This window comes from Platichthys flesus, chromosome 20, assembly GCF_949316205.1.
Source record: "Platichthys flesus chromosome 20, fPlaFle2.1, whole genome shotgun sequence".
NCBI lineage: Eukaryota > Metazoa > Chordata > Actinopteri > Pleuronectiformes > Pleuronectidae > Platichthys > Platichthys flesus.
Window position 1 is genome coordinate 14,396,382 of NC_084964.1, and position 23,858 is coordinate 14,420,239.

At 44.8% G+C, this 23,858-nt stretch overlaps 1 protein-coding gene across 2 annotated transcripts in view; it reads right to left on the bottom strand.

Moving 5' to 3' along the window:
* LOC133975785 (adenosine kinase-like) overlaps positions 1-23,858 on the bottom strand; it is a 99,815-nt gene that overhangs the window by 15,430 nt on the left and 60,527 nt on the right. For both annotated transcript variants that reach the window (XM_062413765.1, XM_062413766.1), the window contains exon 7: positions 13,189-13,359. In XM_062413765.1, coding sequence (XP_062269749.1) covers positions 13,189-13,359 — 171 coding nt within the window. The remainder of the gene's footprint in view (positions 1-13,188; positions 13,360-23,858) is intronic.

Genomic DNA, 23,858 nt, shown 5'->3' on the forward strand with positions numbered 1-23,858 from the left:
CTACACCAATATTCAGTTTTTCCGTTGCCGCGAGGAGGTTTCGCCTTTCTGTTATTCTTTCCCAGCTGAGTCATGTTTGACGTCACAGACATGCCGGAAACTGCGACGCTCTCTGACCTCAGTGTCATGTATTAAAGGTTTGCACAAAAAAATAAACTGCTCTTTCACGTTGTTCCTAAGATGATAAAAAACAATAATAAGTACCCAAACGCTCAACGTGTGTCATGACGCATCAGAAGATAAAGAAGCAAAAATAAAGAAGAAAGAAAGAATTCGCGTGGTGTCATCTTTCCATTACTGCCAATCACTCCCGAGTCAAGTTCCCTGATTGTACCCAGACAAAAGACAGATGTTGGTGGGTGTTAGTGGTTTATAACCAGTTAAAAAGAGGCTCAGGAGAAACTGTGTTGAAGTGATATGATAACGAGCCAAAGGCCACAAGTTCACCCGAAAAATGTAAGTTCTCTGCTCCTGTGGTCTCAGACAAGGGTCACCTGTTCTAGAAGGATTTAAATATCAGGGGTTATGGACACTTGGATGAACAGGAAAAGATTTTTTGTTGTTATTTGTTCATGTTTGAAGAAGTCTCCATCGGCACAGTGGTGAGTAGATAGAGTGAATTTGCATTTTTGGGTGAACTATCCCTTTAACTCTATTTTATATCGGTTTTTATCTCCTGAGAACAATCTGTACCACGCTTACAAGATGTTCAAATATGCAACTTCCAGACTCAATGGGTCCGTCCACTTTGCTACCACATCTCATAAGAGGCATTATTGAGAGAAGTTATCGGCTCTAAAAGATTTAATATTACCTCTAACCAAGCGAAGGAGAAGAAGAATTTACTCTTTTCTTCTTCTTCTCTGTGTAAAAAGTTGTTGAGCATATGTCAGGAGTGAGTTGAAGAAGAAGAAAAAAAAATCCAATTTCTGTGTTTCCCAAAGAATCTAAATCAAAGAGCAAACCTCAGTGCTAAGGTTAATAAAAGTTGATAAGCTGAAAAGCGTAACTCCCCGAGGCCATTCAGAAAATGGGCATTTGCTTGACCGTGTTAGCCGAGGTTGAAATTGAATTGTATTGTAAGGTACATTGTGTGCGTGTGTGTGTGTCTTGGGGAGGGGGTGGTAGGACAGCACATCCCTGATAAGTTATTTACAACACTCCCCCGGGTTTCTCTTCCTCCTTTCAGAGCATTTCAATAAGAGCTCATTTCAAAGACATCTGCGTTTTCAGCCTAGAATAGTTTAAGAGGGAGGGGCCGACTTCCGCCGTCGGACAAAATGTGTCTTCAGTCATCGAACTGTGCAAACCAGGGGAGAACAAATTATTAGATGTGGACGGATCAGTTGGAAATGACAAATCACTTACTGCAGGAACCTTTTAAGCTAAACGGAGCGGTGAACCGGCTCCTGACATCTCAGGCAATTCGGCCAATTATCACTACTTATGGACGTATAGAAAAAACGGCACATGACATCCTCGCCGCTCCCCCGCACGTGTGCGTATGACATCACTGAGGCGAGTCAGACAGCTTTTCATAAATGCCCAGTAAAAACAACATCTGGCATTCAACTCAAGCGTTTCCAGCCAGATTACAACGGCGCACATTACACAGAGGTGGGTGGGTGGGCGGGTGGGCTGGAGAATGAATAACTAATGGTGGCGATGGCGTCAGTGGGGATTTGTCAGTGTCCTTGACTTGGCCTCGGGGGTCACACACAGGCACGACTCGTCCTGGATGTCCCGACATCGGCCTCCAGCACGAGTCCAGGTTCCTGCAGACAGGAAGCTGCCACCGCGACGATGTGAGGGCCGATAGCGACCGCGGCTGATTATCAATACGATGGTGCCGGTGATAGCGCCGCGCTCATGCTGGGTGAAGGGAAGGCAGCAGCCTGCTACAGTGCAGGACAGATTAGGGGGGGAATAAATCACCTGTACCGAGCCCTCCTAAAGCTCCCGGGAGAGTGTAGCAGTCCTGCTCGAGCATGACATGCCACAAACATGAGGGTAAACACACACGCAGGAATAACACACTCCACAGAGGCAGCGGTCGCTTATATCGCCTCTGGGAATTTACTCAACAACAACTGATGGCATTTCACATTCGGTTTTAACCGAGCCATTAAGTGCCATGTTTCATGTCTACCTAGTTTTATTTTTCTTACATTAGGGTTTGATCGCAGAGTTTTAATGTGCACGTAGCTTTTTTTTATTTTGCACTTTTGTGTTCCTGACAGATTTACAATCGGCCACGCACAGACAGTGAGGCTGGATTCCTCACTAGTGCTTCCTCCAACTCCCAAATACATTCCCTCAAATGTGTTGTCCCATCAACGCTCCTCTAATGTCTTTAAAGCTGAGTTGTAAACAAAACACTTATAAAAAAACACCTGCTAGCAATTGTGTGTGTGTGTGTGTGTGAGTTTGTCTTAAATGACTCCATCGTTTCCACCTCTCCTCTACACAACTCTGTCCACTGTTCGCCAGATGGTGCATTGTTCCGAGACGGAGTTTCAGTATTAATTTTAAACTTCTGTCACATCTCTACTCGCCTCGGGCTTTGTTCATTATATAATGCATCGCTGCAAAACTGCACATCTGTCACATCTGCTTAGAGAGAGGGAAGTGACTGATGACTTTACTACAGTGAGTATCTGCCGACTGCTGTTTAATTAAATTACTTGTTGTCAATTGTTTTGTTTACACTACATTAAATGTATTAGCGGAATGGATCTGCATTAAGAAAACACAGTGTGAATGTGTTCTTATAATATTGAGTTTTGAGCATTATTGTGTTTTGTGTTGCAGTGGATTCTGCAGGGACTGGTTGTGCCACAGCCGCTCTTCATCTTCTGCATAAACAAAAAACTATTTCAGTTCATTTGTAGTTTGCTTCGAGTGACAGCGACACTTTGGAGATTTGGGCTCACCTGCAAAACGCCACCGAAGTAGATGGAAAATGATGCTGTCACTGCTTTAGTTAAAACTGCTGCCTGCTGTTCATTTGGTATTCTGCTGCTAAGTTGTTCTGAGCGCTGCAGCTGTTGTGCTTTAAGGGACACGGCCATGGAGCACATGAAAAGCTGGAGTTTGGAACAGATTGGAAAATCAGGCTCTGCGCAGTCTGATTCGTGCTTGATTTAGATTCTGTCAATCATTTCTGGATTAGTGGTATTAAGTTGAATAACTGCTTACTTTTTATGTCTTATAAAATTTCTATTATACCGCTGTAGATACCTGCAAAACAAAAAATGGCTTCTGAATAAGTGCAACAAAAAAGAAAACCGAAGGAAGGGAAAATAAATATGTTGGTTTGACGTTTCCCTGTGAATCCATTTTGATGAGATTCGTCCAAACTTGAAAGCAAGTGCAGGGTTGACCTGAGCTTTCATGTCACCAATTTCAGCAGTGCCCTTTCCTGCCAATCCATTACACACCTCCAGCAGCAGCCTCTGCTCTCATCTCACTCCGTCTGCCAACAAGGGCAGGAGAGAGGGCTCTGTGCGAGCCCACGGGGGACGGCAGCAGCACCTACAGCACGGGTCCAAAGGTTAAACAATCGGAAACATGTGCAGTACATAAATATCTGGGCTGATGGCAATCTCAGCGAGGCAACGCTGGGGTTTGCATAAAAGGGCTTAGAACACAGGATGTAACCTCAGATAGAGCAGGAGGCAGCAGGCAGCCGCTCAGCCGCTCTGGTGGGGCTAACAGGAGCCGGAGCAGTTGCAGTAGCAGCTTTGTACTGAGGAGGAGGGGGGGGGGGGGGGGGGGGTCGGTTATCAGACTGATGGCCTTATCAGCACTAAGAGCCTCTATCACACATCTCTCACCTCTGGGCTCTAACAAGGGGTCAGCGAGCAGCGTCAGACAACCAGAGGCTGGAAATCTCTCGAGGAAGCACACTGGATGAAAGAAGCTCGGGTGGATTAAGCAACTTTTCACTTGTAACTCAGAACTCTCATTCCACTGAGCCGAACGGATTTTAGAAACTCAAGATTGATTTGTGTCATAAAATGGTTTATGATCTGGACTAGACAGATTTAATGTACAATATGTTACTTTAGCCAAAAGGGGTCTGTTAATCACAACAATAACAAAAGACCTAGTTTGTTGACGTCGTGAAGCAGCGTGGCATCATGGGAGTTGACTTCATCACCTCCATTGCAGACGAAACGATTTACCCTAAGTGACTCAGGCGCATTCTAATGATGAATCCTTACAGATTATATCTTTAACCTCTCTAGCATAGTTTGCCCTATTTAGGATTGTGAAAACGTAACTGAATAATTGACTTGAGGAAATATGAACTGCGAACACAACTGAGTCATTTTGTTCTAAAATGAAATTAAAGTATTTTAAATTTGAAGTGACAATAGGGTCTGCTTCTGACGACCTTGAAAATATATTCTCTTTAACGCGTTATCTTCTGCTAAATTTACAACAATACCAATTCTTTCACACAAGAGTCTTCCAGTATGTTTTCACCGAGGATGTGTTTGTATTTTTGCTCTTCTCTCTGGTTTTAAGTGGGAAGAAAGAGGTGATGTCGGGTTATTTTACACACACGCTAGAAACGGAACAAAACAGAAAATCCAACAACAAACTGAGCTCTTTGATTGTTGCAAATGAATCGAATCGGATCAACACACGCCCACGCAGACTCGGGTATCTTTTGAGTTCTAACTGCTCATTTGTAGCAAACAGATTCTGTCCTAACTTTCATTTTGATTGTTAATTTATATAATATTAAAAGGAGACAAATGGTGCTTTTTCAGATTTTCTTTCCCCTAGTGTTGTGTATCGTTTTTTTTTTGGTGATTGTGAAACATCTGCAAGGTTAAAAAGCCCCAAGTCCAAAAACTATGAGCTTTGTCAGTGGTCAGCCGGCCAATCAGAGCAGACTGGACTTTGTTGGGAGGAGGTCCATAAAGTGACAGGAGCTAAAAATCAAATGTTGACTGAACAGAGGAGCTACAGCAATGAGGAAAGTCAAAATTGCATAACCCATATTAAGATTATTGAGATCAAAACATCTCCTTTATCATAATAGAGAAAACACAGTATGTGAAGCACAGACGTCTGTTGATGATAATGGCTCTTACTGTTCTGCAGAGTTACTGTAACGTTTGTTTAATCAAATATGGCTTTTTCCACTTTCTGCTTTGAATGAATACATGCATGCATAATTCAAAGTACGCAGCCGTTTCACTCCGTGTGCTTTGCTTCAAAACATGACCCCGTGACTAGTGATGATGATTGGGATTCTTCATTTACATCTCACTCGTCGAGGATTCGGGCTGTGGACACTTTTTGACGAGGGTTGAACCCACCGTCCTCGCAGCTCGTTGCAGCTTAATTTCCAGTAAATTCAACTGGCACTCGGTTGCAAACAAAGGTCAGGAACGCAAACCAGCTCCCCCCCCCCCTCCCTCCCTGCTCCGAGCTGCTGAGAACAGTGACCATGCCCTCCTGTGTATAATAACCATATGAGCATTTGGCCCGCTCTATTTACCTTCTAATGAGAAACAAAGATCTGCTCTGGAGGGACCCACATGCTTCAGACAATGAAAAAAAGGAAGGGAAGAGAGAGAGAGAGAGAAAAAGAAAAAGCTCTCTCGAAATAATTCAAACCATTTGTGTCCACAGGGGACACGAGAGCTTTGTCTGGATAAATTGTGCGTACAAAAATTGAGATGATGTCCAACGTGTTATCTGTTGATGTGGCATGAGATGGCCATTTAGCAGATGAAAAGCAGCGCGGGAGGCGGCAGGCCCTTCAACGAGGCGACCAAATGCAGACGGCTAATGTAATGGATGTCGCTGGGAGGGGGAAATAACCACATGGCACCTCTGGAAGGAAGCGCCCGGCGTGACGCGATTACAAAAGAGAAAAAACTTACAGTAAATTAGAAGAATAAATATTACACTCAGGTCAAGTGGGAGCAACAGGCAGATAACCAGCAATCTAGGATAAGAGCATACGTTCATCAATGGAATGAAAATGAATGAATTTGGTATTACATGAGGCTACATTAACTTTTTTAACCGTGAGGAGATAAGGGATCCTCCAACCGATACTGGAAAACATGACCGTATAGTCTGGATGGTGGGAATACAATCACAAGTAGACAAAGGCCAGTCCTCCCGCCAACTGTGTGTGGATAAGAGGATTGGAAATGTGTGTGTGTGTGTGTGTGTGTGTGTGTGTGTGTGTGTGTAGAGGGGGCAACCGGCCAAACTCCAGGCAGCAGTGATTTGTGGGGGGAAGACAGGCAGGAGGGTTGTAAGGGTATCTGTGAAGCCCGCTGGTTCAAACTTCTCAGAGTCCCTCCAGCAACTAGCTGATATCCAGCGCTCTCTCTCTCTCACTCTCTCTCTCCCCTGCCGTGACAGATCTACACTGGCCTCAGCGCCAGCGGAACGTGGGCACTATTGATCTACTCCAAGTGCAATATCTCCTCTTACATCCATAATTATTCTCCTTCAGGGGACTCCACCGTGTGCCCTCGCTGCCCGACTGGCTGGCTGGCTCTCTATCCGCCGCCTTGTTAAAGATGCTCTATGGTCTCGTGTTTCATGTTGCACTGCCAACGACCCCCCCCCCCTCTTAACCCCGGCATTTTCAAATATTTCATGGTTCAGTCCCAGGGTTGGGGAAGGCGGCTTGGGCACGGCACGATTACAGTGGTTAGTCGGACTCCTCTGGTGGAGCCATGCTGGCTCCCAAAGTACCATGACTCGCAAACAGACAGGCCAGGAAAAACAGAGGAATGTTGGAGAGATGGTTTCTCCTCTGGGCTCGAGCCGCACTCTGCCTGTACATCTTGCACGGACACTTTATGTGATGGAGGGCTGGTTGCCAGCCTTTTAGCTTGTCCTCCTTTGAATTGAGACTGTGTAAATAGATGAAATAACACAGTCGGCCTCTCACAAATGAGAAATTCAATTTAAGAGAAACAGAACACACCCTAATGCTGGCTAATGCCCTAGGAAACTTGAGGCGGACATTTATATTCGTGAGTCAGTTCACCGACTTTGACGTTTTACTACTTGTGTTCCTGCTCAGCTGCATTTGAACATGTCAAACATCTCAATTGTTTTATCACTGACATAAATCAGGGAGTAAACACCTCATCAGGAGGCTTGTTAGCAGTTTCCTGCTGGTGCCATGGATGACTGGATATTGTGTTCAAAGGTAGCGACCTGTTCACTCCAATGAAAGCAGCTCACTGGGCACATTAGTCAGATGCAGGCACATGAGGTCCAGGCTTCCTCCGATGCACGAGCACTAGACCTGTTCTCTGGCTCAACCACCAGACTTCCTGGTGTCTCCTGCACAAAAGTACATTTTTTTAGGTAAATGCTGAAGTTGCCGCTCAGCCATGTAATGTTTCCATCCCACGGCTTGATGATGATATCACTTAGTGGTTCCCAACAGGTGGGTTGTGGCGGGGCATGTGCTCTAAGTAGGTCACGATCATGTGGTTCAAAGCAGCTGCTGCATTTACCAGTTGTTTTCATCGGGGCCTGTTCACATGTGATGTGGTGAATAATTATTAAACTGATATTGCAGTATTTCTGATATATCTAAAAAGCAGATTTTCATCGAAACTGCCATTCCTGCTACCTTTGTTATTCAGAGTTCTAAGAGCTTTTTTTCACTTTTATTTTGTATTGTTGTTGCAGAAGCCTTGTTGTTTATAATTTTTTAATTCAAATTAAAGGGCAACAGAAGGACTTTTAAGGATATGATTAAAGTCCGCCAAAAATGTTGTGTTAGAAGTGCTATCCGCGAAAAATCCAAAGTTTGTGGACCTGCTCTGAATGGCTGCACTAACACCGAGTGAAGAGTCCCTCATTACGAGAGGGATGAATTGATCAAATTTGAATAAGGGGTTAAGAGTTCAGCAAATTGGGTCCAGACATCTGAAGAAAGCAGCAGGAGATTGTTGTGGATCTGAAGTGTTCAACACAACAGGAACATAAAAGGTAACTGGGCACTGGGCTGGTTTGGAAAGAGAGCTGGAAAAAAGGTCCCTGAATTTCATCCAGAGGTGTCGGCAGTCAACATCTGTTCCCTGAGGCAACACTAGCTTGGAACCACTGTTGTGGTTTAGGTGACACAACTCAATGTAAATAAAACACTGGAATTTACATTGCCTCACTCTAAAGCAAGGCAATGTTTACATACGACCCCTGGGTGCATATGTCCCACAACTCAAGAGCGATTAGAGATATTAAAGAAATGTACTTTTTTTTCCTCTGTAATATTCCGATATGTCAATCATGTTCCACCTGAGGGTCCTGATCTCAGGGTTGTGAACCACCGACCCAGTATCCACCCGGGAGTAGGAACAAATGGGAGATATAAGAATAAATCAAGGCAGTTTTTGCATTGGGCCAATGATCACAGCTCATGTGCACCGTGACTCATCCCACAACTCACTGACTGTACGTCACACCGAAGGTCGAAGGACTCCGGTGCCGAGCGGAAGGCATGTGACTCATCACAGGAATAGCACATTCAATTAAAATTCAGTTGTGAAAGACACAAAAGGAGAGCGGCAGCTAATACTTCATGTCTTTTCTCCCAATGACACATTGTGATTGTTCCGCTTCGCCGGCTTTAGAGATGGTTCTGTGTTCATCCTCCCAGTTGGCCTGTGGGGCCTTGTGAATAAACACATGGAGGTTAATGTCTCATGTTTTCTCTCTTCCCCCCCCCCCCCCACCGTCCTCTGCAGACAGCTCTGACAGGAGGAGAGACAGCGAGAGAGAGAGAGAGAGGAGCCTAAAAGGAAAGCTGTTTCAGTAATACGCTAATCTAACCCTCACATCTCTTTGTTTTAGGCAGTGAGACGGGATATTTTCCCCGAGCTACAGTTGAGAAGCACATCTCGAGTCCGCTGTGGGTGAGCTGTCAAGGGGAAATTCTTTCTCCTATCCCTTCTTCTTCTTCTTCTTCTGTTTTTTTTCTTGCAAGAACATCCCTCATGCCCTCAGGGGTCTTCAGTGAACTTGCTGTCACCCACACATACTGGCAGCAGAGAGCACGCACTTCCACGATCCCGCACACGTCACGGAGGCGATAAACAGCCAGGGGCCTCACCACAGAGATAAGGCGTCCAAGCAGTCTATCAAACAAACAAAGCCAAATGACGAATCTGGAGAGATGTTAAGAAATGACGCCATATTGCCCATGTATCTCCTCCGCCAGCCTGTTTTTCCATCCACATAAACACACACATATATATATATATATACACACACACTCTTGTACACCCACTTCACCCTGTCCTGGAAAAATCATTAGAGCCCCTGCCGCCCCACACACACGCACACACTCACACACAACATGCACACACACTGCATGCAGATGTAGAAAAACGGGGCTGAAAGCCAAAACGCCTGAGGGGCTTTTCATGACAATAACCTTCTGTAGAGCTGCTTGTATCCCTCCACCTAGATCACGGCGAGGTGCCGAGGGGAGGATGGGAAAATAGGTGCGATAACCACACAAAATATTAGGCAAGGAACATTGACACAAAGTACAGAGGAGGAAGAAGCCCGTGTCATTTTGCTCTCATGGCCCGGAGAGATGGCAGGCTAAACGCTCTTGTAAAACAGCTTGAGCATTGAAATGATGATGGCTCCTTTTACCCCGGCAAAGCACATTAACACATAGCCGAATGCTAGTTCCACTTCTGTTAAATGGCTCACCTATTGAGCATTCAATTACAATGGCTGTCTCTCATTCTGGGAGATGAGGCTGGGGCCCACATAAATAAGCTCCCTCTGAGTGTAGAGCTGCAGAACCCATTGGGCAGCGGTGGAAGGCATGTGGCGCTCCTGTATGGGGGTGGTATGTAATGTTAATGGCAGAGGAGCAATGAGGTTGCTGGGTATTGGCTGTGGGGCAAAATAAAAAAAATGTAAACTAAGCTCCTCATCTGCGGCACCGTTTTAGTAAGGAATCACATTTGTAACCCATTTTTAACAAGCGCATGAAATTATCTAAAATGAGACAGTCATGAATCCTGGCTTTAAAAAAAAAAAAGGAAACATCAGTCAGGGTGATTAATTCAGTCTTGATTAATGGTTCCGTTTGTCTATGATATGTCTAAATTTCCACAATACAAATCCTCCAGTAATGGGTCAATCCCCCCCCCATTGTGTGGTTTATCTCTTATGTTCAAATAGCAAAAGCAAATTGTGGCTAATTTTATCGGCGAAATCCACTGGCATGTGGTTTTTCCAGCGGTAATGATTCCCTCATTCAGGCCTAATTAACTGCAGCCATTAAACGGAGGGGAAATGTAATGCCCTGGGTTCCATGTCAGGTAGTCAAAGGAGGACAGCACAGGAGGACTCAATTAGGCCTGCGCTGTTCCCAGGTTATCACACGACATGTTTGCCAATTAAGTGGAGTAGCGTCTGATGTCAATGCGGCACCACCACCCCCGCCCCCCCAAGACAGACACTTCACAATTCCCCAAAAAGGCAGTAATTATAGGATGGATGGAAGACTGTTATATAAGTGCATAAGCTGCTGATAGGCCAGGCAGGGCTTTGCTGATGCCAGGTTTCAAACAAGTACCAGCAGGATCGAGTTGCAGCAGAATTACCCCGGGTAGACTCGGTCAGACACACAGACACATTTCAAAAAAGCAGGAGCGGGCCAAGACAAGAGGAGAAACAGAGGCTTCTGGCATCTTCGTGGAGTCTGTGGTGTTGCTGTTATGGAATTTCAAACAATCGAAAAAAGGGAAACTGTGATGCGACTGGGGCTAAGGTCCCAGTCCTGACAAATAGCGCATTGCTGGATTCTGACAAAAACGTCCATCTTGCCCCAAATTATTACAAGTCACTTTGAGGAGATGAGATCGTACAGCTGCTTTAAACATATTTTCCCCCCCGAGTGTGTGCAGCTCAGTATCGTGACTCAGTGAGTGTGGGAGAGGGAGGCAGAGACAGGCAGACACATTAGCCTTCCCTTATGGCACATTCTGCAGGGCTATAGGAGTCAGTCTGCATGATCCTGACTGTCACTGACTTGTTATGAAAGCATCATGGGCCGAGGCTGATCCATCACTTTGGGGGGGAGGTGGAAGTTGGGGCGAGAGGAGGGCCACGGTGGGGGGGGGGAACGTGGGCGAGGCAGCACTGTTGCCTGTCACTCACCATGCACCACTGCATGACCGCCAACCTTGTCTGGCTCGCGCACAGTGGGGGGTCTGGGGCTTGACTGTATGAGCAGTCACAGTCCAAAAGGATTCAAAACACTTCAGACAGACGTTAGACCTTTCCAGACCCCGGAAGACCTCGCTGCTTGAGGCGGCCGAGCGCTGAATATCTGCTCTGTTTCCCACTGAAACTCTTATTTTGGCCCCGACTTAGCCGGGTTCAATTGCAGAGAGCAAGCTCCGACAGAGCCTCCAGATAGATAATCTCCCTCGACAAACATACATTGCAATTATCCGGAGTCATTAAAGTGTAATGACGGGAGGTGTGAGCAAACAGTTACAGAACCACCCACTCGAAAATACATAACGCTTGCAAAATGTACGCCGCGGTTTAGGAGACAGAATCGTTCCTCACAGCAATTAGGGAGCGGGGAGAAGGAGAGAGAGGTGCATATGTAAAAGGGAGGTCTTATACTGGGAGAGGAAAGAAAAGGGAGAAAAAAGCTGAAGTCAGCAACAGCAATAAATCCTCGAATGCTGAGCAGTTTATTCCAGTTCTGTCCTGGTCTGCGGACCCCATCCCCACCCAAAGACAGGCCTCTGTTTAGTAGCTTTAGCAGCGGGGAGGCGAGTCCAGTCCAGCGATCCTACACTCCCCCCCCCCCCCCAAGGCGCAGTTTGTCCAGGCGCTGCCTCAGAGTCAAGCTCAGCTGGCCTGTTAGACGATACTTCCCAGCAGCTCTGTGGTCTGTGACCACAGCTTGACCTCCAACCAGCTACTCGCTTTCACAGAGCCGCGAGAGAAATCGATAGATTAACCGGCGTGAAATGGTGACACGATTGAGATGAATGATTATGGGGCTAATTCTTATTCATCTCTATATGTCGCTGTGATAAGTGAGGAGTTAAATTGATACCGAGGAGAAACAAGAGCAATGAGTGGAATGAGAGAGTGGACCTGGCATTTTAATTGAGCTTTTAACGAGGTTAAAGGATATATTGTTAAACTGCAAAATAGAGAACATTATTTTGCTAGGATCGCTAAATGCTTTTGAATTTAGTGTGTTAACAAAATGAATATATAGAAGTATTCAGTGCGGGGTTGTGATGGCAGACTTGATTTTTATCTTGTAAAAAATATCTTAGACAGAACATATTGACTTTTAAAAGGATAAATTGTTAGTAGCTTGTTATTAACACACATATCCACTGAGTCGAAGCCATTTGTTTCAGTGGTGTCACCTGTAGTTGTTCAATATTAGCACAGAGAACTAAAGGTTGCTGTTGACAAACAAAAGGTGAGGTAGCAGGTTGCTGAAATACTTCTATACTTCACTACACCTTCATCACAACAACACACACCAGTTCAGTTGACTGACTATGTGTCACCGTTCTCCAACGCTATTACTCAACACCAGCGTGACTAAAATCATCCCTGGGTTTAATTTGTAATGTTTGAATTCCTTGGACACGTCCTATTCGGACATATTTGAACTTTGGCTCTGACGGATCAGCTTCAGATTCCGAGTCAGAAAAGTGAAGCCAATGCAGAAGTGCTTGAGACCTCTGTTCTCTGACCTGCAGGGGGCGACTCCACTGGTTGCCAAAGAGATTTCTTTTCAGTTTCTATATAATTATATAATTAACCTCCCCCCACTTGATTTATAATATGAGTAACCATTTTCATTCACAGTTTATCATCTCGATCTCTGGTTTCAAGTCTTCTTCGCTACATCATGATGTTCATTTTGTAGATTATGGCCCCCTTTAAATTTTTATTTTTGAATTTTTTACCTGGATACCACATATATATGTGATTGACAGCTAGTATATTTCATTGGGTGTCAGTCACAGGAGTAGGTGTAGTCAGGCTCCACCCCCGCCCCTCAAAATATATGACAAATTGCTGTGATGTCATGGTGAGAAGCCACTTGATTCCTCCTCCCCCCCCAGCGAAAAAAACACTTCATCACGTCAGCAAATTACTTGAGTTGCTTACCGTCTCGTTGCCAAACAGGATGTCGACGTAAGGCATGATCATCATCAACGGCTCTTTAAAGAACTGGCTGATGAAAGGTGCAGAGAGATTCACGCTGAAGATTTTGTTGTTTTCTGAAGCGTGCTTCGCCACTTTGAGGATCGACTCCGGGGACACAGTCAGGAAAAATCCCTGAAAAAAAGAAGAAGAGAGAAGTGTTTTCTTACATCATGTTTTCAGAAGTTTTACTGACATCAACTGCGTCAGACAGATGGATCTGTACAGTACAACTGCACAGGCTGCATTATCTGCAGAGTGATGCCGGCCCCTATGGGCTGAAACACTTTAAACTGCTAATTTGTGGGCTCTGGGTTCTGACAGGGAAATTTGAGGATGACAAGACTTGGTATTACTGAAATAACACAGGAGTCAAAAGGAGGGAGGGAAAAAAACTGCGGCGGAGCGCAAACATTTATCTGAAATGTTTTCTCAGAACATACACAGAGCAACAAAGAAGAGGAAAGAGGGCAGGAAAAAAGTCATCCAGGACAAAGCCCGTGGCCGGGCTCCAAGGCTCGTACTGGAGGAAGCGGCGTGCACGTATCCGATGATAGGGCGAACAAAAGTCTCGTCTGGACTCTCCTTACTTGGAAACAAGAGAGGCAGGTTATGTGAATGAATACAAATCAGGTAAGAAAACACCTTTGTGTTTCAGGTGGAAACCTGACGCGAGACTCTCCTGCGAGCCGCACAAAAACACTCCTCCTTTGATACTGATCTCCTTAACCTTGTTTTTCAGCAACAAGCTGCTCTGTAAAACCACTGTGTCACAATAGGGGCAAAGTGGGTGTTGGGGGTGGCTTGGATGGGGGGGGGGGGGGGGTTCATGCACAGTGATACATTTAATCTGGCTGAAAAGCTTCCATTGTGGGCAGCGGCACAGTTCTCATTAAAGCGCTATGACATTTGCAGCGACGGAGGGCCGACCTCCACGAAGAAAGAAAAGGGTATAATACAGATGAAGGTGACTATGTCGTCAGTCAAATGTACGAGTCATTACAATAGAGCCATGCTAAGCAGCTAAATAGCTAATTATACTGTCAATGCTTGATGTTATTCACTCTCTGTTGCTCTTCTGCAGTGCTGTGTTACCTATGGGGTTTTTTTTTGCCAGGGGGAGGGGGAGGGGGGGTCTTTAAGTGGAGGCCCAGGTCAGCGCCTGTGGTCGCTGCACCATCTGTTGAAGACTAAAAAGGTGTTCCAGTGGGTCTGGGAGCACAGAAGGAACTCACTGTGGGCTAATGGCCCATCACTGACACTGACATTTTTCTTTTGCGGCGTGCCAACACGTCAGGGGGAAGGGGAGATTGTTCTCTGACACAAATGGTCTTTTTATTTCGTGTGTGTGGGGGGGTGGTTGAAAATAAACTGTCGTGGTTACCGTAATGTTAACGCTGATCAAAGGCCGGCGGCTCGATCAAATATCCTGAGGGGTTTTGAACTTTAAAAGCTGAGCCACAGCTTCCCTAATCACACACTGGCTCTGTGTAATTTAATTCTAACCTCAGTACCACTGCCAGTGCTATCGCAAATTGCCCAGAAATCAGTACTGAAAGACATTAACAAATTTCTGAATGAATTATGTCCATGTCGTGATGAAATACGCTCATCCTGTCGTAGTTTACTGATATTTGATTACTCAGGCCCCTTTGATTCGATTTTTACGGATGTCACAACCGGCCACAACAAGGCAAGGACTCAAAACACAAAACAGAACAGTTCCTGAAAAAACGGTCAAGGTCTTTACTGAGCAAAGGTAAACAAATCCAGAGGGTGAGGCAAACTTGAGGTCAAGGAACTAGCGAGGCAAAGACACCTGATGACTCATAGGAAGATATGATGCCAGGCTTTCCACCAGGATGAAATGCCAAAATAAAACAGGAAATGAAACTTAAAACTTAAAGTCATCTTCTACCTGGGCAAATGAAAATTTGGCGATTGCATTTGCTTAAAGTAAGCGTATAGCAAATGTTGTCTGGCACAGGAATGTGTTTGTATATATATATATATTTTGGAAAATTTTGCATTTCAAATTAAAACCTTTGATGAGTCTCTCACAAAAGTCCTACAGGCCATTTTTCCCACCAGGCTCAAAGCGTTGTTGTGCCTCCATTGTGACTCGAGGGGAGAAGAAAGGCTCAGTTTGAGCTTTGTGAAATTCCACTTCCCATCGGTAGTCTCTGTCACTACGCAACAGGAGAATTTAAGTCTTTAGTGCTTCGGTGCAGATCATGTATCAAGAATACCAGATCCAGTTTCCCAGGTGTCAGGGAGCCTTGTGAAGTGGGGTGACTATCACATTTCCAGGTCAGGATTATCAAAGCCACGGGTACACTTCGCACAGCTTCCACCCAGCCAAACCATTCAATGAAAGAATTCAGAAAAGCATTTTCCTGGCAGAACAAAGATGCGGAGCGATGTTTGGCCATGTCGAGTGGTAATTTGAGGGAAGAGTTGGAAAGGCAGGGCATCCATTTTCAATGTTTACCCTAAAGAGAGGAATGACTTCCACTTTACTCACACAAAGAAAACGTCTAAATGCTACTCTGAGGTGAAATTAGTGGTAATCTAACCATAAAGATCCTAACTACCCAGCAGCAGCAGCAGCAGGCCATCACACTTTCCCTGCATTGTAGCTGTGTTTCTCCCGGGGCTGCTCACATCTGAAGCGCTGGGTGTGATGGATGGCGAGGTGTCACTGGGCTTAAAATAAAAGTGGACATCTGAAGGGTAAAAATGATCTATTTTGGGAAGGGCATTTTCATTTGCACCAGAAGCGGCAGAGGTGGTCATGGAAAACGACTTTTTTCTTTCTTTCAGGTCTATTTTAATTCTGCAGGGAGAAGGGGGAGTGTTCAAAGTACTGTGTCATGAAGATTTTGTTTGACACTTCCTACTACCAGGGAATGATGGAGGGGATTTAAACCGTCACCTGCTCAGTGAAAAGACTAATAATGGACACTGCAATCACACTTAACTCCATCAAGTTTCCAGATCTGAGTCAGGTTTATTAGGAAAGCCACAATCTACCTACCCAGCACCAAATGGCCGAGAAACAATGGGGACTACCTGGTAAATATTGTGGTGGAGACCAAAAACAGAGCTTAAAGAATGTGAATACTGGGCCTAGGTTCATTATAAGGTAGGAATATGTCTTCACAATATTTTACTTTATGATTGTTGAGACTATAGACTATAAATAAAGATCAACAACACTTCTCCACTTCCTGCCACTATCCAGAAATGAAGCCAAAATATCCCAGACACAAACGCTGCCTTCCTGCCTTTGGAGTCTACGCTGTAGCAATCAATGCTTTGGCTTCACTTTAGAGTCGTCCATCTTTACAGTATAAACGGTCTATGGACAAAACAGAGGACATAGTAATTGCCATGTGTTATGTTTTGTCTTCAGTGGAAGGAATGTTTCTGGTTTGTTTCTCATCCTCTCACCAACACTAGTAGCAGCACCAAAGTCTCTGTGATTAAGTGCTATCATCAGTCTGTAAACTGCCAAAACCAAGTGTGACTGACAAATTCAAGAAACCACGAGTTCGGTGCAATGTCACACGACCTGACACGAAACCACATAATCGCTCTGATGCGTGAAAGGGACATTGCATCTTTTTCTAGGCTATGAATTACTTTGCTATTTGGTGCTATTTATTCGTGTCACTTCTGATGTGCAAAGACTTTGTGTGTGGGGGTGAAATTTGATTGGGTGAAGGAATAATGTGACTTAGATCTTAAGGGACCCTTTTTAGGAATTAATGGAGAAACCCAGTAGAGACAATCAGGCAAAAGGTACCTGTAGAGAGAAGAAACCGAAATAAAGAAGCCGTAACAGTCAGAAATGACAACTTCTACAAAGTAATACAAAGACTTCACGTATTCACCAAACAGGAGCTTTTATACAATTTTCAAAGCGACTTTCATTTCAAGTATACGAGGCGTTTGTTCCAGTTATAAATTCCTCGCTGTCAGGAGAGCCCTGAGAGCTAACCGGCAGTGTTTCAAAGCTCTACAGACGCCGCCCAGGCCATGCTATCCCTGTCATTACCATAGACAGCCCCCCATCATGCTCTCTGGTGCACAGGGTTCATTACACAGAATTAGATGTCACACAGATCAGAGCGCGTGTGATGCCGCACACCGCTCTCCTCGTCAGTTATCTCTGCGAAGGCACCGTTGCGAGGTGGATCGATAGCCGAGGTTTGGAGCTTCATTAGCTCAGTATGACTCCATCTCCATCAAGACACCTCTGGTACGCCACGCTCGAGCCGCCAGATATACTTTACTCTGCGACTCCTGAAGGTCCCGCTGTTTTACACACAAGCACGCGGGGACAAACAAGAGCTTTGCACATGATGGCAGGGGTTGGGGGGGGGGGGAGAGAGAATCTGTGTCAGTCTCCGGCTCGATAAACCAGCGGAGAGAAGGAGGACAAACAAACAGAGGTAAGTGATTAATGGTGTCACCAAAAAGCATTGAGAGGAGGAAAAAGAAGAATCGCAAGGATGAAAGGACTCCTTTTAAGGTTGTTCGCTTCAAATGAAAACGAGTAGGGGGTGGGGGGGGGGAGCTACAAAGCTAACTGGGATTTTCTCGATGCTAATGATGTTTTGTGTGCATCAAAAAACGTCCAGTTGGTTTCATTTAGAATTAAAACCTACAGAGGAGATAAATGTGCAACAACCTCCCGACATGATTCAGCATTCCCCCGCACTTTTAGGATGTTTGATCTGACTTGGGAGGCGGTTCGGTGGCGCCGATAGCATCTTCCATTAAGAATGATGTTCTGGTGGGGGCTTATCAGATATCTAGGAATTCATCCACTTCTTCTGAGGCAGCTGGAGGGAAGCCAACTCTACTGGAAACAGAAGGGGCTTTTAAAAGGCCACTCGGAGACCGGGAGAAAGGGGGCTATCGTGTCAGCCGGGATCTCCAGGGCGACATAAATGTGCCACGAACGCTGGATTTAACAAGTGGGCAGAGACATCACTCACCGACTGCTGCGGTATTTATTTATATATCATTTTCTCTGGTTTAAATATTACCCGATTCTCAAGTTAGCAGATATTTCCTCTCCCACCCCCACAAGAGTCAGGAAGGTCTCTCGTGCTGGATTTGAAATATAGTGGAGCATGCCCGAAGGTCGTGGCTATAACCAAACATACCTGGCCAAGGTCGCTTTAATGAGCGCGGACAAAACAAGACATTAGAGCCAACCACAGAACACTTAAGGGGAGTGTGTGTCACAGTACCTGCCTGCAATTTGTACAACCATCAGAGACCGTAATTACATTAACCTCAGACGCCTCCACTCCATTGAAGTAACGGATGAAACTACTCTTATTGAAACATTTAAAAAAAGGTGACGCTAACTCCAGCTTTGCAGTTGAGGTCTTTTCGCTGGCATCACAACATTGGGAGAATTAGTTGGATTCGAGTGCTATCTCACTAAAACTAATTTGAGATCAGCTCCGGGGTCTTTTCAGATGGCTGCCGTGTTGCTCTCCTGTTAAGCCTCCACAGTTTCCCCCCCAAAAAATGTGTTGGCCAGGGGAAGAGGCCAGCCCGAGCGCGGAGAGAGAGCGATGCCAAGGAATGTACTTAAGATCTAAAACAGACAAGATTTAAAGCCAAAAGCATTTAAATGCCAATACTAATCCACAAAATAATTCACCGCAGAGTACAAACCGACTCTCCCTTACAGATACCATATGTTACCTCTGTGAAGAGATGAAACGTGAAAAGCGATGCCAGAAGAGGTGCTTTCTTCTCCTAAAACTGTGTTATGTCGGTAATGAAAAAGAAAACCATGCTTCTCTCTCTTTCTCTCTTCATGCTCTGAAGCCCGGTCTGTATTTTGTTCGACTCTCTCTGGTTTCTACGGCAGTGCTTGCCTCCATCTTTGGGAGATTAGTCCAGAACAAACTATTTGGTTTGCAGGGAGTTAAAATTTGCTAATGCACACACTCTCAAGTGTCCTCGTCTGCCACGCTGCACTTAATTAGCATTTTAGTGCGAGCAGTTCTCTCTCCTTCAGTACCTCTGAAGGGGAAACATCACTCCGACTCTCACACACACACACACACACACACACACACACACACACACACACACACACACACACACACACACACACACACACACACACACACACACACACACACACACACACACACACACACACACACACACACACACACACACACACACACACACACACACACACACACACACACACACACACACACACACACACACACACACACACACACACACACACACACACACTATTGGAGTCAAGTTGGGCTCCTGTAGTTTCTTACACGGTTTGAGAACAGGATGGGGAATGGAAAGGGGCGTTTGTGGGGGTCGATGGAAAAACGGGATAAAAGCTTGGATGTGAAAACAGATGTCGGGGCCTCCGAGTTGTCTCTTCTCAACCGCCTTGAAAGAACATATTAATATATGGGTCAGATGTATAAAGCAGAGGTTCATTGTCGGAGTGTCGACAGTGCAGGAGGGGTTTCCAGTTTCAGCGACTCGAAGGTGGCTCACAGACAGAAAGCAAACCTCCGCAGACATTCCTGCTGCTGGGAAGTGAATATTTCCAAATGTGCCACTCCATAGATGTAAATGAATTAGTGCGCTTAAACTCCAACGCTACAACGAGGAGCCAAGGAGACAATCTCTCACTGTTTGCAAGTCGCTCCGGTGAAAGCCAGCGCACTAGGTTGGAAAATTACAGGTAATTGCCGAAGCCATTGAATCCAGTTTGGTTTTGGTTGAAAGACTGAAATAACAAAGCTCTGATTGCTGCAAAGACAAGGGCAGGGAGCTGGGAGGCCCTGTTGCTAAGAGTTAATTTGAGACATATTTCTCCCCCTTGAAAATGTCTGAGGTACTGGCAAGAGACGGTGAAAGAAAAAAAAAAAAGAGAGTGCGAGGGGAGGGTGAGACCCCCGCTCTGTCTGCAAATACTATCCATCTGCCATATTACATTTAACCAGCATGAGAAGCTAAGGGAGCGCCCTTGCACAATATTGTGTGAAGGCTGTCAAACTCAATGCAGGAGCCCGGTGCCCACTGCTCGGAGCGGAGGACATGGGGCCGCTTAGATTTAGACTAATAATAACCTCAGACTGTGTGTGTGTGTGTGTGCTCGGCAGCGGTTAAAGAAGGGCAACATGTGGCACAAAAAATAACTTTGGAATCATTTGCGCCAGTTGAAATGATAGTCATTTAATTCAAACTGTAATGTGGTGGGTGAGCCCCCCCCACCCCACCCGCCTGCAAGAAGAAAACACCAACAGCGACCAACAGCTTCTTGCTCATCACCAAATTACAAATGGAAATAGAGAATAAAAGTTGCGGGAGATTGAAAATATGAGTTTCAAAGTGTTGTTTATCTTGTGCCATCTTTCTGTATAATTATCATTGGCAAATATACTGTACAGTTGATCGTGTTTACAAATATTAACAAATTTGTAAGTCTACAGTTATGCATACAAAAATACATTTAAGACGTTTACACCCTCTAATCCACTTGTGAGTTGCTCATTTTCAAATCTTCTGAAACTAAACCCCTAAACCACCTCATGGTGATACCATTCAGAGACATCCCCGATCCTCTCCTGCCGTCTCCTTGTCCACAGACATGGCTGCTTCAGTCCCGATTCTCTCACACACACACTTTTGCAACAGAAATATGGCTTCTTGCTTCCCAGAGCTTCATGGCAGCCAAGACCACGGCCACCTATAAACCAGCAGTTCAAACGGCTTGGGACAACTGAGGTCTCGGGCCTTCAGGAAACTCTGGAGGCGAGAAGCTGTCTACTTCCTGGGACAGTCTGTGTGTGCTGCCACTGGAGTCACGGCCAAAACATAGGGGTGAAGTTACCCCGTAAAAGAGGTTCTCCAGCACTTCCATAAACCTGGCAGGAGTTTAAAAAGAACAGAGAGAGGTGGAGCGGGAAAGGCTGACAATATCCTGGATGCTGCAGTTTCCATAATCCAACATGACAATGTCTTTTCATCAAACCCTGGCAGCCTGGTTAATGCCAATGACTTTGAACCTCCCAAGCCCCCAGTCTGTAACACATGCAGACTCCAAGTTCATTTGTAGTCATAGACAAAAGCCAAGGCTCTTTGAAAAGCTGCTCCAGAGCGTCAGTAGATGTTTTCATCCTGCTCCTCACCTCTCATTGCCTCTCACAGTCAATCTTATCTTGTTGAATATTCGGCATTAAATAATTCACTTTATTGAGAAGATCACTGAAAAAGATGTTTTAATCTATAGGCTCCATTTTCTCAATATATAATAAATGAGGGAACTTTCTAATCATGTCTGTTACACACTTTAAATCTGAATATTCAGTAAAGTTACACTAAACAACTAAAAGCATAAAAACCAATATATTCAAACACCAATTCAAAAAGAAAGTTTTTAAAGCACAGTTTTTATTCAAATGGTCAATAGACACATATTTTCCACCAAAATCATAAATAACTTGAAAGTTCCGGATGACAAATTTTCTAATAAACCTCTGTGCCTGCTGACTTTAAAAAGATAAAATCTCAGACAGCTGACCCTGAGGTTTGTGTGTCTTGGAACCTCAGTGACACAACACGGCGCTAACACTGACTACTCAGAGAAAAAAAAAATCAATTGCCAGGAGTCAAGAAGTGTGAACTTTCATACCCTAAGCCCAATTTCCTTGAAAGTGGAGGTCCTAAATCAAATCAAGCCGAGCCAATGCACCGTGGAATTATGCAAAAAAAAAAAAAAATAGAAAAAACGACACCGCCATATAAAATGACAACTGGTAAGAAATACTGTCAAGGCTAGGAAACTTCAGAGCCTGTTTATCCACTCCGTGTTTTTATCTTCCTGGCGCGGTGACGATGCTTCAAGTCGACTCTCGCTTGTCTTTGTTTATAGTCGAGGGGAGAGGGTGAAATATGGAGTGCGCTCAGGTGACGTAAACACACAAAGAGGAAGAGCAGAAACTGTCCACGTTAAGGAAAGCTCTTACTAGCCTTATCAGTGCCAGATTAAATAAAGCGGCTTTTGTTCCTGTAGTGTTTTGATTGTTTATAGAAAAAAAGGGTCAGTTTCTGCTTAAACGTGAAGATTGCCTTTACGCTTCACTGCTGGGTTGAGAAGTACACGTCCCTTCCTGATGGCGGCTAATCACTGATGGCGAAACCTCAGCAGGACTTCAAAATCTTAGTGATCAAAAGAAAAACAGGAAATAAAAACACACACACGCACACAAGACTGAAAGACACTGAGGGAGCATTCAAGTTTCAGAAATGAATGCATGATAATACCATTAAAAGTTGGCCACCGCTCCTGCGCTTAAATTTCTGTCCGTGAGTTATTGTGAAAGTTATCGCTCTCCGCCGGGCTAAACAGATATTTTCCTCCCTCGAAGCACTCAAATATTATTAGTGTAGTGTGCTAAGAGCCTCTCTCGCATGGGAACAGTATCTCAGGGCTGAGATGGATATAATCACAGCCGGAACAAAAAAACAAGTCTTTCTTGAGCATCAAACAAACTCCCCCCCACCCCCCCTAAAAAAACCCACAGAAAAATCATAAAATTCAGATGCTGCTGGTGGTGGTGGTGGAGGAGGTGGGCGTCAGGGTTTTCTGCCAAAGACACAAGTAACAGGGCGAAGGGAAGTGTTAGATGTTAAATTAAAATCGTTCCGAGGCATTAGCATTCTTAATTCGGACTTATTAGAGTTCTATACGGTTGCTCTCAGAGGGACACATGACTGACAACCACCAGGGACCGGCCTCATTCAGGGTTAGGAGACTGCTCTGACGCGGAAGAGGCCGCCCTTCCCCCAGTCTGACTCGGAGGAAAGAGGAATGTTTCCATGGTAATACCCAGTAACACTTGTTGACCAGTGACACTGGCAGACACAGGAAAAGGAGGATAACACGGCTCATAATGTGTTTGACAACCAGTAAGGCTGTTCTCTTCCATCTTTGTCGCTCCTCTTTCCTGGATATTTTTTCCCACTTACATTTGTTTTTGTATCATATTTTTTGGGGCAATGTTTCCTCGTAGGTGTCGACTATTATATTTTTTTTTCTCCAGAATATCCAGAGTCAAATTTAGCAAAAAGAAAATCTGACATTATGTGTGTTTATCTGTGTGTTTACATGTCTGCATTAGAAGTTTGGTGCATTGAGATACAGGGTTGGTGTCAGGAATGTTTTTCAGCTGCCACGGCACAATGAGATGATGTAATTATAGAACGTAACAAACCTCCAGCGAATGACAACATGGTGGAAAGCGTGATGGAGGAATGAGGCTGCTGTGTTTTGTATCATGTCTTACTAATGAGCTGCAGGCTCACTAACCAGTAATGTATGGGAACATGCATGAATTCAAATTTCCCCTTTGATTTTCTGTGAAATCTTGTGCGACACTTCTCAGGGAAACCTCCCTACAGACGTGATGTGCAGCTGTGTTTTTGAAATTCAGTTGAAGTTTAACTCAAAATTAAAAAGGGTAACATCACTAAAAACAAACCCTGTGCATCCCCAAGACGATTTATAAACCTCCGGCAGGAGTGAAAGCAAATGAAACCTTTAAAGTTCAGGGAAA